General features: G+C 47.3%; 1 protein-coding gene across 1 annotated transcript in view; it reads right to left on the reverse strand.

The window, feature by feature from the left end:
- Positions 1–15,729, reverse strand: part of LOC8028066 (extracellular serine/threonine protein CG31145) — a 71,208-nt gene that overhangs the window by 17,513 nt on the left and 37,966 nt on the right. Inside the window, exon 5 of the mRNA XM_042294826.1 lies at positions 13,019–13,097. Within this exon, the coding sequence (XP_042150760.1) occupies positions 13,019–13,097 (79 nt within the window). The remainder of the gene's footprint in view (positions 1–13,018; positions 13,098–15,729) is intronic.

Raw genomic sequence — 15,729 nt, forward strand, 5'->3', positions numbered from 1 at the left:
GTGTTTTATCAGCCGATTTTCATGGAAATCTGTAATGTTCCACCGTAAAGTTTGCTTGTAACAAAAAAGTGACAGGCAAGTGAAAAGGGCAAAACGAGAACGGTCCCGAAGGAGGAAGGTTGAAATGCGAAGGACGAAATGGGAAAAAGCCAAATGCGACGGGTCAAAGTCAGATCTTTTTTAAGACAGGTTGTTTTGAAAAAGGCCAAGTAAGAAGGGCGAAACGAGAACGGGCTCAAATGATGACCACGTTCTGTGCGCGCCATAAACAAAGAACTGCGTACGATACTTCGTCCGTATTGTGTGTTTTCCGCAGTCGTTCTTTCTTAAATATGAAATATGGTAATCATGATACCTTCTCTGTAGATTATAGATTATAATGAACCCAACGGAGGCGACCGCATAAGAATGACCGCGTAGGGAAGACGCTCCAAGAAAACAACCTGAGAAAAACGTTAACAAATAGACTAAACTAAAACGCATAACTCTTCTTCAAGAAAAGAGGACACGAAACGAGAAAAGTGACTCGTGCGGAAGCATTAAGATTCCCTACGAAAGCCGCGCTTAATGGCTTCTTGAGAATTTGAAGTTGGCAAACAATGACGGCAGCGAGGAACAAGTCAGACCATATACGCATATAAATATACGCGGCCGGCTTAGAAAGCCACCGACTCCGAGTGGGATTTTCTAGGGTTTGCCAAGAGTGTCCAAGTTCCCTGACCGTCTTGCAACTGCCTGGAACGCGTCAACAACTTGCCCAATGACGTCAAAATCGTGACGTCACCAGTAGCTCTTCAGCTGCAGTCTGTTGCAACATTAAAACACCAGAAAAAGCACCGTTCCCCCGAGTTCGCAGAAGAAACAAAAAATGGAGTCATTACAAAACACTTTCTGGACGGCAAGGCCTTAGTGCTGGATGTTCTACGTCGCGCACACACGGAACGCTATACTCAGTCAGTGACAGGAGGAGAACGGCAGAGCGTCTCTTGCAAACCCCCGGTCTTCAGCACGCGCTCGCTACCTTCCATCGCGCTTGAAGCACGATGGAAGGCAACGAATTTAAAGCTAGCTCGCACAAACATTGGCTCGCACTAACTCACTGGGTCGAAGAAGCGCCATTGCCTTCCCTGTCTTCTAGTCGGACACAAACAGGTACTAACACACAGGTGACCAAAACTTCGGAAGGCCTTGCGAGGTTTTGATCGCAGTGGAGACCATTGCCATGGTTGCCATGGCGATTGCCGTGGCAACCATGGAAATCGACATCTCGGTCCTTTTAAATCTTCGAAGCTTCGAAAGGGTCGTTCTAAACCAGTCGCACCAAGATCGTCTTGGAGCATCACCGTACGAAGGCGTTCCTCGCCAACATAAGCATTTTCGGCAATGTGTATCCAAGCAACTTATCAATCACACTCATCGCCACGGAACTCTTACAATGATATTGCTCTTCTTGCGTGTTTCAAGGCAAATAAAATTATTTTTTGGTGATTCCAAGCACCGATACCGCATGTGGTGCCGGTACGGAGATGTGCGCTTGTTTCGCCGGTGGGTGAAGAGCAAAATTTCGGTATGCGAGACGCGTCTCTATAAAGCTACCCGGGTCACCAGGGAATTTAGATCGGCTCACCAAGAACGGTAAGTATGGTCCCCGTATGGTCGCCATTTTGGCTCATTTCATGAGCCAAAATGGCGACCATACGGGGAGCTTGCCGGGACTTTCCCAGGATCCAATTACTTCGGATCGCACTGGAAGTGGGACAACTGGAACTCCTTCCTGCCGTTTGACTAAAGTACGTCTTGCTGTTGTTGTGAGCACCTTCAAAGAAGCGGAAAAGGAAAACGGAACTGAAATATAATGGCGAATTACACATCTTGAAATCGCTTTCAACCGTTCTGGATCTCCAAAAACTCCTAAAGGCCCTCCAAGGCTTTTCGATCACTGCAGACCGCTCGAACAAAAAGATAATAATAATAAAAAAACACTTTGTTTCCTCCTTTCTTCCTTTGTTCAACGACTCCAACGAGGAGATAGAAGCGTGGCCGAAAAAATGTAAAAGGGAAGAAAAAGAAAAACACGCTGCCGAAGCAGTGTAGGATGAAAATCCCCAGCGATACATCAGGAGGTTTCCTACGAGTTTCCTACGAGTCTAAAAAGATGTGCCATTAGGCTTGGGGCCTCCAAGCCTCAGTAGTTTGCGCGACAAGCTTTGTCCTCCTCGTATCAAAACAAGGTACGACATCCTTTGTCAAGAAAGTTACAAAATAAAAAAAAAAATAAAAAGAGATCAACGTAGCAAGCGTGTGGCGGAAGGCCACACTATCTGGCCTGCGATGAAGAATGGAGAAAGGCATCGCTGTATCGTTCCTGGGAGAGGGCGTAAAAAGAGAAAGGAGGAGGGTGATGAGAAGGAGAGAGCAAACAAGACAGGAAGACAAACGGCCGAACAAGAGAACACGAGAGACAACATGCGTCATGAAAGAACCAGAAAGACAGCGAAAGAGACCCTACACTGGAAACAGCTACAAGGACGGCGAAGTAAGAAGGACCAAAAACAGAAATGCAGCACCGTAGAAAGGCGGCAAGACTGATAGCTAAGCGAGGTGCAAAAAATAATCACATAAAGAAATGAGGAAAAACGACAGCCAAAAGACGCAAAAGTGATATAAAACGGGCGGTCTTTTGGGACAGCCATGACCAGACAAAACAACGCACGATGGCAAATAAAGAAAACTGTGGTTCAAGGCGTACCTTTTGATGGACAGCTGCGGTCCATCATAAGGTGGAGGGGAGCGGTCCATCTTAAGATGAACCGCTGCGCTGAAATAGTGCCTACGGTCCGCTACACTCTATGGTAAGGTAAAACGAAGTCTATAGAACAAGAAACGCGCAAAAACCAAAACAATAGGAAAAAAAAAATCTCACAATAACGAAACGAAGATTTCGCGGAGGAGGTCTTTGTCATCGCTCACGAGGCCTCCATGGGCGAGGACGTGTCTCGAGGGCACCTTTCAGGTAGCTCTATGTCTTCCACCGTCCATTGAATACCGACACCACGCGCCCTGCCTCCACATAGAGAGAACCGAAGACTTATTGGGACGAGCCCGGACACGGTATGTCATCCTGGTGCTCGTAAAGAACTCCTCCGCAGCGATGTCATCGACCTTTCGCACCGCTGGAAGATCGGCTCTGCTTTCAACGTATCGAAAAAGGACAAAAAAAAAATTGCTTGTGGGTTCACTTTTTTGCAAAACACGGAGGTAGCCAATCACTACATAAGACGAAAGGATACTGATGAATAGCGAAGCCCTGAGTACAATAGAGCATTTTCGGTGTAAATACTAGATACAAGGAGATGTTGATCATTGTTACCAGTGGTTATCACCGACTTGTTATGTCCGATTCACTTGGTCCGATTCTGCTTGCGATTTATTTGTTTTGTTCCAACATGAACGCCAAAAAACCGGCAAGTTGTGCGGACCACCTGCGGACACTTTCAGTGCGAAGTTCGAACGGCCGCCTGATCGTTCGAACCGTCGTCTGCTCTTTCAAACGTTTCTGCTTGTCGTTTGCTATCTTAGACGATGCCGGCCCGTAGACCAAATGTTGGCCCGGTACTTGCGATAAGAAGTAAGTGCAGGCCTCAAAAGACTTAAATTTGAAGGTTGGTAAGCAGGCTCGATGTAAACATTAGATACAAGGAGATGTTGATCATTGTTACCAGTGGTTATCACCGACTTGTTTTGTCTGATTCACTTGGTCCGAATCTGCTAGCGATTTTCAGTATCGACGTCGACCATATCAGCTGCGGTTCACGCTTTTGCAGCCCGAACGGCTTCGCGACTGAAAATTGCGAGCGGAATCTCAGTATGCGAATCGCGCTTTAGCGTCTATTCTGTGGCGTCCACGCGGAATGAATCACCGCATGTCACATTATTCACGCGAAGTTTCGCGGTGTAACAAGTTCCTCAATTTCGCTGAGGCCGCTCAAGTAGTCTGACATTGCCAGGAAGACGTAGAACCAAATTGCAACGCGAAAAACGGCAGGCGGACTCAAACCGACGCCGACAACATCGCATTTCAATAGTTCGTTTATGGGCGACAACAAGCTTCTTGCCCACACTCCATCGCGCATGCGCGCCGCCAGTGGGGTTCGCTAGGGGCGCTCCGGTTTGTTTGTAAACATGAGTTGGTCTATAGATGAGGCGCACTTTTGAAAAAAAGGGTCTATTCTGAGGAGTTCGAGAGGAGTGCATTATAAATGATTAATTGCTAATCATAGCTTTGTCCTTCGCCTCATGTAGGTGCAGCCCTCTTTAGGTCTGCCAGCTGTTAAAGGGCAGAATAAACATAAATCGATCGACTGATTAATTGGTAAAAATGTGCAATTACTAACTAGATGCCTTCTTCGAAGCTACTACAAATGCAACGGAACCTCCTGCAGCGCCACGCTTCTTTTTAGCAACTTTTTATTAGAGCGCAGCTCTTAGGCGGCCGTTTCCGGCTTGAGCGGCGTCGCCGTCGCCGTCGGCGTAACCGTGCGGTGCATTATGGGACGCGTGACGTCACTGATGACGTCATTGGCATCCGCATCATCATCGCTCCTGATGACGTCATCGGCATCGTCATTAATGACGTCATCAGTGACATCACTGATTACGTCTTCGGCATCGTCATCGCCTCTGATGACGTCATCAGTGACGTCACTGATGACGTCATCGTCATCGTCTCTGATGACGTCATGGGCATCGTCACGTGACTTCATAGGGGTCACGTGACTCCCATAAGGCCACGTGACCCCGATGACGTCACATGACCCCCGTGAGGTCACGTGGCCCTCGTGAGACGACGGCGACGTCGCTCGGAGGGAGGAGTAGCCGACAGGATGAGGAGGTGAGGAGGAGGAATATACCTTCCTCTCAGTACCCTCCTCTTCCTCCTCAAGAGCTGCGCTCGAATACGGCGTTACTGGGAGTTGTAAACGGCTTTAATTTTTTTTTGTCTGGTAAATTTTTAGCGTATCTCTAGAAAAAGTGAATAATCTAATTAAAGTATATTAAATTTCAAATATATTTTTTTATTAAAAGCCGTATGAACCGTTTATGCGCGCGCGTGAAATAAACCCGATTAAATAAAAACTGGCGATGCCGCGGACCGGCTCGAGATTCAAATTCGACGCGCGAGACACATGGACGGCAGAATCTTCCGATCCGACGTCCGATTCGACAGTCCGAACGCCGCTGCGCATTGCCGCACGCGACAGTTTGAGACACACGCTTCCGACCTTGCATGCGACATGACTATCCGTTCGGCTCCGCCCAGCAGATCCAAGCACTCCAGCGGAGGTCCGCGTTCATAGATATCTGGTCCCAGATTGACGGTTTAGCTCGCACGAGCGAAGTTAGGAGCTCGTTCTCGCTAGCGCGTGCATTCTTTGCCGGGGCCTTCTTTTTCGAATGAGTCCGCGGGATCCACGCGTCCGGCTTCCCGTCGCCCGTCCCGTTTTCGTGTTCGTCTTCGTCCCGCCAGACCCAGTACGTCATCATGACGTTCGCGCTAGCGGTGCTGTCATTGGCTGGACGCTTCCGACAGTCCGTCCGCCGTGCGACACTAAAAGCGCGAGACACATGCGCGAAAATCCATCCGATCTGACATCCGATCCGGCAGTACGACTGCCTGATCCGAAAAATTTGGTCGCTTCAGACGTCGGGTCGGCGATGCGGCGTGCGTCCAACGTGCCAGATAGTTTACGGCGGACGGACTGTCGGAGGCGTCCAGCCAATGACAGCGCAGCTAGCGCGAACGTCATGATGACGTACTGGGCCTGGCAAGACGAACACGAAAACGGGACGGGAGAGGGGAAGCCGGACGAGTGGATCCGCTGACCCATTCGAAAAAGATGGTCCCGGCAAAAAATGCACGCGCTAGCGAGAACTTCGCTCAAGCGAGCTAAACCGTCAATCTGGGACCAGAGATCTATGAACGCGGACCTCCGCTGGAGCACTTGGATCTCCTGTCCGGAGCCGAACGGATAGTCATGTCGCATGCAAGGTCGGAAGCGTGTGTCTACTGTCGCGTGCGGCAATTCGGAGCGGCGTTCGGGCTGTCGGATCGGACGTCGGATCGGACGATTCTGCCGTCCATGTGTCTCGCGCATCCGCATGCGCGAAAACTGAGAACGAGCTGACACCACCTGGCGGTGGATGGGAACAAAGTTGAACAAACTACACTCTAACCTTTAAATATTATTATTTTGCTTGCTTTTACGTTGCCTCTCTCTCTCTCTATTTATATATATATATACATCAGTGTGTCGAACCGAAAAAAATACGGGTTCGGTTACGGTTCGCGAACCGGTTCGGGGCGCTGAACCGGTTCGCGAACCGGTTCGGAAAGTATAAATGACAAATTGTAACATCAAAATAAATTACAAATAAAACATCTGAAATCAGCACATACGAAACGGGATACATCCTAGTGTAAGGCTCAGGGGTCTCTACCAGGAATGGTTTCTTTATGTGCACTCAAAGGTTACCTCACCGACGTTTACGCATTCGGACTTCATCTAATTGGGTCCGACGCAGTAGCTGTAAAATCCGCGACCACCTTACAAACCCACTTACAAGCAGAACTCGCTAACTATCCCGCCACTTCGGCGTGTAAGCAATTGAAGGAACAGTGGGGAGAAGATACAGCTTTCTTTATTTGAACTAGCCTTCGGTAACTCAAATTAGACCCTTAAAGAAGTTTTCATTAAACAAGATACGGAATATGAACAACACTTCACCGAACGCAACGCCAGAAGGACGTAATAGGATGAATATTAAAATGGAAGAGTTCGCTGTCTCACAAATATGTTAGCTTCTAAGTGCCCATACGAAACCGGATGCATTATTATCAAACTCCACAGCCTTTTCTTTTCTCATTCCGATGGAAGCAAGCTTCAAGAACTCGCGCGGTCTAGAAACGTGTTATGAAATGAGCACACAGCAGCATTTAGGATTTACGAGATTGTAGAAAAATAAAATCCCGTGACGCGATTTTTTTTTTTTTTGCACAGTTTTCCAATTTTTTTTCTTCCGTGCAAGCCGCGAGCAGCGCAATACTGGTTCCTATGTCAAGACTAATGGATGCAGCGTTTGTCAAGATTCCTGGATGCAGCGTTCATATTCCTAAGACTGAGTGGAGAAGAAAAATATGTAAGCGAGGTGTGTGTCAGTTGACGGCACTTAAAAAACAAATGGCATTGATAGCACATTCATTGTCAACAGCGCGTGGCCGAACCGTTTTGACATGAGCCGGTAACCGTTATTTTTTTTTCCGGTTCAGTTCCGGTTCGGGTTCATCGCGATAACAATATAACGGTTCGGGTTCGGGTTCAGTTCCGGAAAAACTACCGGTTCGGTTCGGTTCCGGTTCGACACCCTGATATATATATATATATATATATATATATATATATATATATATATATATATATATATATATATATATATATTGTTCCTAATCCTCCGAATCGAATGTTATCTCCAAAACAACCTTCTACAATATATATATATATATATATATATACACACTTTTTTAAGTATAAGTCGGGCATCCTTGTTCAATGCTTCAAACTTTTTCCAAAATCCGAGATTCGGGAAATAGTCGGTGACATTTCTAATAAAAACCGCGTCTCCACTTCAGCTATCTTATTTTCTGCCGACGTTCCCGAGCAATTACCGAAAAATGGCGCATTTAGAAAAAGATCCACGAACAACGATTGCCCAATATTTTAATCCGCCTAGCTAAAGCGATTACGCGTCTCTCAAATTGCTCCAATTAGTCAAAACAATTGGTAAAAAAATATATTAGCCCTTCAGAAACGTTTTGGAGATAACATTCGGTTCGGAGGATTAGGAATGCAAGTATATTAAATATACATGCGGATAAATATATAAGGTTGTTCTTCACGCTTTGATACTGAGCGAAGGATTACCAACAAATGACACTGGGATGCACATAAGTAGCTGCTAAATCTCGTTCTCAAAGTTTGGTAAATGCAGAATCAGCTGAACTTCGGTGGGTTAGGTTCGTTACTTGTATATGCGTGCAATATAAAAGCTTTGCAGCAGATCTGCACAGTGCCGCACTAACCGACCTACGATTTTGGTTTCTTCTCAGTCCTATTACTTCACTTCACCATTACCTTATCAGGTCAGGTTATTGCCATTTCCGATTCTACGGTGTCCTTCTCCGCAGCATAGGCCTTTGTGGAAGCTGGTCAACGGACTCTTCACTGACTCGGTATCAGGTCAAGACAAGGGTAGGTCAGCAGTGACGGCTGCAATCTGGTGCGTGTGCAAAGCGTCTATACACCCTTTACAAAAATCCGCGCCACCGCCTGTCCGTCATTGCTTGATAACGTTCTCTGAGCGCGTATTGGACACGAGCGCTGACGTCAGCGTTCGGCGAGGGCTCGGATCCTACCAGACGCTTCGTGTCCAAGCAATGGCGACCGCCAATGTTGCTCGATGGACTTTTGAAAAAGGTTCTATCGGAGGGGCTATATTTCTGCCGCTCGAGCAGTATTTAGCACAGCAGGTTTAACCCTTATTTTACGATGAACGAGCAGGGGGACCAAATACGATACGGGGGACTGCTGCCTAAGGTTACGTGTTTCGTCTGGAGTGTCACAAAATGGCGGACGCCGCTCGTGCGAAGTCGTCTGGAACTCGTCAAAGATGTCTTTTTACTGGAAGTGTTTGGCCGTTATTCGAAGATGCCGACAGTCTAGGAACATCTATAGCCTCCTATATTGGGGAAAAGCCCGCGCTTTCGGCGCCGGAACAATAGGCAGCCAGAATGAGGTAAAAGAGGGAGGACGAGTGGCAGGCGAGAAGGAAAGCATTTGTAGGCAGCGCCACACGAATGTGGTAACGCGAACACACACACAAAACGAAGGAAACGACCGGCTCCTGACCCTTCTCTCCTAGTAGAAGTGTTAACGCCCGTTCACACACTTGCGTTTGAGCACAACCGACTTCGACACGACCGGCATTTAGCCTCTCCGGTCGTATGCAGTCGCATGTGTTAATGGGACTTTAAAACCAGGTTTTTAACCTCTCCGATCCTAAGAAGTTGTAAGTCTGTAAACAAGCCTTAAAAAAAATGGTCTTGTTTTAGTTGGTCGTGGTCAAACGCAAGTGTGTGAACGGGCCTTGAGGGCGTGCTAAGCAAGTGGCGAAGCAGGGTACGTCTAGTACTACGTCGTGAAAGAAAACAAGTTAAAAAAAAAAGTTAAAAAAAAAGGAAACCAGTATATTCGCGACTCCAGCAAAACGGACGCCGCCAAGCGGGAAAACCGGGAACGAGCCGGTCCAGGTCGCTCCGCGCCCCGCCGCGTCTCTGATGGCTTTCGCGGACGCGTGCTGTCGGCGCGGCGGCGAGCAATGTAATTTGACGAAGGTCCGAAAATTTCTTAAGTTTGCCTGAGTGTTCATTAGTGTGGTGAAGCCTCAGTAGATTGTTTCTTTCCATCACGTGTTTGAAAGCCCGTTTATTTCACAACACACGGTCGCGTGCTTTCAATTTTTTGGATGGGGAGGAATCACGGAAAAACGTTTTGATTTCTCGTCTGTCTCTAATGACAATCAAAGTGACGACTGCTTGGTAACTGATAAGCGGTTTCTTTATAAGGATGTAGAACAGTAGACTGAGGTCGACAGACAAAGTGTTTTACTGGAGGGGACACCGATGTTGCAGTCAAGTGAATGGGAAGGTTCGATAGCTGCTTTCCTTGAGTCTGGTTGTGCTGGATTAGCTTCAGGTTAATTTGAGCCACTAACGCCGGCCGGTGCGTTGGCTATTCATCTTGGCGGCTTTTCGCCGAAAAAGACCACATTGAAGGAGTTGGGCTAATTTCGCAATTACTTGATTCAGAAAACCTGCTTGCTGCATATGATTAATGAGGGAAATTATCTGCTTTCAAAAGGTGGGGGGACGCGTCTCGCAAAGATAGAAGCTGTCACGTCATTAGGATCTATCGCGCCTCCAATACTTATAACCCCCGTCGAATCCAGCAGCAATATACGTCTACATTGCTCAGATTGACCGGCCACAAAAAAAAAAAAATACTAATTTTATTTGTTCAGGATTCAAAGTCAAGCTCAATGCAGAGAGGTCTGAGTGAATCTCCGATGAATACTCTCCTCAGCTTGTCCGCATTCGTCTCCGTTCTACCGGCTAGAACCATTTGGCTAAGTTTAAGTAGTATCTCTCTGTCTGTCAAATATACTTTTATTCAGCAGTTCACCCTAATAGTTAGTCAACTAAGTTCATATTTCAACCCGAAGAACATACTAATATCGCTTTAGTGGGACCATAGTACGTAATATAATACATAACCGCATATTCATCAAAATGACTTCACGATTGCTACTAAAACCTGAATTGAAATACGAGTATCAGCTGCTTAGTGAAGTGCCAGCGAGTTGACATGCTCCTTGGCTCAAGAAGCGCTTGCTTAATTTTCGTAATTTTCCTGCAGCCTGTGTTCTTGACCGAGCACACGACTGCAGCTGTTTCTTGAAACGCGGACAGGCACAAAAGTTCGATTTCGCGGACAGGTAAGTCGCATGATCGAGGCATGCGAGTTAGCTAAACATTACTCTTGGTGGAACAATTTTGTAGTCATCGCCGCTTTCCTTAGATGATCAAAACTAATTAGAGTCTATTACCGTTTCTCCGGAGCCCATAGTTTCGGTTTTGATCGGTCTCCGCAGCGAAAGTTTGACATGAAAAGAACAAAAAACACCGGCAAAACAAAACTATGCTCGGCAAGTTTATGCGCACCGGCTAAACTTAACTGTCTCAGTTCAAATACCCATAAAATTGGGCATTCAACAAAAGAATAATTGTTAAATTGAATGCGCCACCCATCCAGGCGGCCCGGCCGAGCCGAAGCGACCTGGACTCAGCCGCCATGTTTGTTTGGTGGTGGCGCCCCCTATAGGTCGCTGGAGTCGCGAATAGAGAGTTTTGGAAAGTTCCCGCGTAACTCTGAGGGGCAACACCATCCTTATATCCTCTTTCTGTGCTGTTGTCGTTCGGCCACCCCCAGGATTGGCGGCCGGTTCTGGCGTCAAAAGCGCGCAAGTGGGTTGCTGACGTCAAAAGCGCGTAGCTTCCCACATTTCGTGCTTTTGTCGCGTGACTAACCAGGGCCGTCCTTCGACGAGAAAAGGCCAGCACCCGAAATCCGAAAAATATATATATGCCCCTCCCCGTAGAAATGGGGCCAAAACTCTTGCCAAAGCCACTGGCAGACGGCGACGTAGCGATGACCGAGTCGATTCATGGATGGCGCTACCTCCTTATCGAGACTGCTCGCGACGACCCTGGTCTATTCAAGGGGTCGTGAAACGATAGCAGGTTGGAATGTTCATGATTTCACAGAGGCGCACTGGCCCTAGTCTGGCCCGTATACTCGCACAGACCGTCACTGATTCAGGCACTTCTTTGTCGCGCTGAAATTGCGAGGATGAAAGGGAACCATATCTTTCAGTCTTGCCTTTGCAAAGCTGGATGACGTGATTGTGGGATCGAAATCACCCGACTGACGACAATCGACTGTGTGAGCACTGGACTTCGGCACGTAACAGTCAATGCTTCGGCTGATACTCGGGTCATGGCTTGTGTACAATCACTGCGGGGATGAGGATAGCCCGAACTTTAACAATACCTGGAGATCAGCACACGTATTTTACTTTGCCGACCCCAACGATAGGCACCAGACCACGTGGCCGCTTGTTCTGGCTCCGAGTTGAGGGGATTAACGAGGCTCATACTTCTTTTAAATTTATTTGCCGACAACCATTGCTTAAAAAAAAAGAAATTAATTTTAACGGACTATTAACGTTAGGGAGGGGTCCTGAGTAGTATTTAGCGGAAGTAGAAAACTCGTTTCATGGACCTCTTTCAGATGAACATAATAATTTTGTAATGGACCTTTTGTTAAAAATAATAGCAAACAATAAAATCAAAACTTGAAGTAAAAAAAAAAGAAAACACGGTTGCATAACGACGGCATTCTTGCTGCCGTGGGATTTCGCTAGCGTATCTTCTGCTTTCTTTCGCTGGTCGGCTACAGCTTCCGACGCTACTCCCGACGCTACCTATCAATGCCTGCGCCAAACGCGCCCGGCTACTCGAGTCCGTCGCAGTCCGCCGTAAACCCTCGGAAGTCTTTTTGCCCCCCTTTTTTACAGAAAAAGAGCTACGATTTGAAATTTTTCGAGATAAAACTGACCTGTGAACTACACAATATGACGAATATTTTCAATTGCTACGTGCAGGCGCCGATTTTTACCGCCCATTTTAGATTGAGCCTCGTTAATTCAGACAACCTATATATATCTTAATCGTATGGGTGAAGACGAGGTACAATGAACGTGCAGCATATTTTGAGCTGCGCTGGACTCGGGAGACACGCTAAATTATGCGCTAAATTTAGCAGACTTTCGGCGACAAGTTAAGAGTGAAGTGGAAGCTCCTCCTTCAACCTCTTTCCACTTTAGCAGAGTGAACGCTGGAGAGGGGCTGTGAAAAGAGGTGGGAGGAGCTTCTACTTCACTCTTAACAGCTGTCACCGACTATAGCGTGTTACACTTTCCCGGTACACATTCTAGATCAATCTATTTTTTTTTAAAATTAAATTGTTAAACACAATGTGTAAAAAATGAGCCGAACACCAGGGCTGTGTTCCAAATCTTACCCAAATGGATCCGAGTTACTCCGGCGGATCGTATCACGTGACAGCACAGATTAAAAAACGCTGGACGCGGGTAGGTTTTAGAACGCCAAGGGTACAAAATCCTTACCCTGACGTAAGATGGAGTAAATTTTGGAACACGGCCCAGAAGGCCAGTCTGAGTTTGATCTTTTTTGCCAGACGCGTGGCAAGACGCCGCTAAATTAACGCACAGAGCCGAAAGGACAACGAGTGACGTCATTAATGCAAAAGGTAAGGGGACCTACCTCATCGGCTTGAACAGAGCCTGCCCTCCGTTTTCGTAGTCGATGATGAGCTTCAGTTGGGTGCCGCCATCTTTGAGCCCTGCCAAGAGAGTGAGAACCATCCATCGATCATCCCATAAGCGCGTTTCCTAAAACAAACACATCGACGGTAACAAGTAAAATATATAGAAAAGGAATACACGTGCTTCGTCATGCCGACAAAAGATCGGTGAGCACAGAATGGCGCTCCCCGGTCTTTGCGTGGTGACGTCACGTCACGTGGTCAAGTGACGTCAATCTCCCCGTTAAAGTTAGCAGGAAATTGAGATCAGGTGACTTGAGGTCGCACGACGTGGTGACGCGACGTGAATATCCCCCGCTAAATTTAGCGGGGGAGAATTGTCACGAGTGTTCTACGTAACGGTTCTTCGTAACGGTTCTTCGTGACGGTTTTCTCGTGGAAATAAACTAATACAACGCATTATAATAATAAAAAAAAAGAGCTGAACTTAAAGCTGGCGCCGTTTCATCAACTTGAAAAGATGCTCGTCTCGACACTGGCTTGTTTACAAAACTGATCGGTGTTCCTTCCGCGAACAGTTGGCGCGGCCGTTCCTTCCAGAGTTTTCGCGTCCCCCCAAAAAAGCAAACAAAGGAGCCACAAAAGTCGGTTTACGCCAGGGGTCGCCTCATCCGGACTTCCAGACTCGGCGTCGGGAAAATCGCCGTCGCCAGCAACCGTTAATTAACTGCGCAATTAGCCAGGCGATCTCTTCCAATTACCGAAATTGTGCAAAAAAAAAAAAAAAAAAGAAGACGGCAGGCTGACGTTGTGGATGTAATCTGGTTCCCCTTCCTTTTTTTTTTATTTCCCCCTCTCTCTTTTTATCAGCCGTCTGCGATCGTAGAGTGGGAAACTCATTAACCACGGTTTTGGAGACGTTCCAACCTCGTTATAACGAGATGTTTGATTATCGGCCTGCAATTAACTCATAAATCGTGGCTTATATTCGAGTGGTTCGTCTGGAGTCGACCCGAGAGTGCTCCACGCATGCGCTCTGAAGGCAGTTCGGGTCGTTTCTTGCAATTCAAAACGTGATTAACAAAAAAAAAAAAAAAAAAAAAAAAACATATTGAACATGCGTATTTATTGGACGCCGTGTTTGAGGGCGCTGTGTCGAGCGCATGCTTACAACGAGCTCACATGAATAGGTTGCTAAGAGCTTCAATCTCGATGGTGCGGAATGCACGTTGTGAAACAACTGTGGAAGCTCGCCGTCGCGCACACAGTTATGGCCGTCAGAGAATACCCCCTACAGACGTTTTCTGTTTCCTGTCGTCCTCAGTCACGGGGGTGCCCTGTCTGGTATCCGGGACGAAAAAATAATAAAACATCTCAACTTGGAATGTGCGAGAAAATATAGGGGAGGCAGGAAAAGAATGTGTGACAATCACGATTTTTTTTAGTAAACATCTTTTAGCGGCGCGGAGAGATCAAAGCAATATGTTTTACCGCACACCAGAAGTGACCCCATTCAAGATGGCTGCGCCCTCGTGGGAAGGTGTATAGAGTCAGCACTACGCCGAATGCGGACCGAGGGACTGTTATAAAAATGTACATGATATTTTCCCGCTAAATTTAGCAAAAAAAAAAGAAAAAGATTCTCCCCTACATTTAACGGTTTGTCCAATAAAAGCATTTTGTTTTGAAAGCTGCACTTGTTCTGTTTTCGAGCAGTGCTTGTACTTGGTCTGTCTAATGCAGTAGCGTAGCCAGAAATTTTTTTCGGGTGGGGGGGGGGGGGGGGGGGGGGGGGACTGAAATTTGATAAACCCTCTAAAAAAAATTCCAAGCGTAAGAAGTACCTAAGAAATTTTAGGGCGTACATATGCTAGATACATCTGCACTGATCCGTTCGGCTTCCGAGACGCACGGACCGATACGCACGTCGAAGCCAAGCACCACGTGGTTTCAAACTGGCTCGTGATTGGACGTGGCGGCCAGTAGTTTTGGCCTTTACTGCATTGTAGGGTGAGACCAGAACTCCGGAGGATGCGACGCCACCCAGCGGAAGAGACGCAAAGGTGAGGAGCGGGGAGTCACCCATCCACGTGTGTGTACAGCGAAAACTGGCGCGGCCTTACGGCCGCAATGTAAAACAGTGGAAAGTGTCTTAAATGCACGCCGCTGGAGTCGCGAATCAACTTTAATTCGTCGTTCTCCGAGCTCTTTTATTGAAGAACGAGCTTGTCATGGAGCGTTCGCGATAGGGGTTCCAGAGATTTCAGAGCTTAATGGACCCTTTCTCGAAACCCCATCAAGCAACATTGGCGGTCGCCATTTCTTGGCCACGAAGCGTGTGATTGGATACGAGTCCTCGCCGAACGTTGTCGCAGCCGTCGTGTCGAATACACGTGCTCACAATACGTGCCCACAGAATGGCTGACTCGAATACTTAGCGTAGCAGCTACCAGACGGCACACAATTTTTGAAAAAGGTTCTATTGCCGGTTGCGTACCAATCCGGCTGAAGTGTCCATTCAGCCGACGGGTCAATTCAGCTTCAGGTTTCGATTCGGCTGGACGCCCCATTTCGGCTGGACACTTGAATTCGGCTGTACACCCAGCCGAAATGCAGCGTCCAGCCGAATCGAAACTTTAGACCGAACTGGGTATCCAGCCGAATTGGAGCGTCCAGCCGAATGAAAATTTTAAGCCGAATTGACCCGTCG

The sequence above is a fragment of the Ixodes scapularis genome, unplaced genomic scaffold (assembly GCF_016920785.2).
Source record: "Ixodes scapularis isolate PalLabHiFi unplaced genomic scaffold, ASM1692078v2 PGA_scaffold6__148_contigs__length_123643588, whole genome shotgun sequence".
NCBI classification, from domain to species: domain Eukaryota; kingdom Metazoa; phylum Arthropoda; class Arachnida; order Ixodida; family Ixodidae; genus Ixodes; species Ixodes scapularis.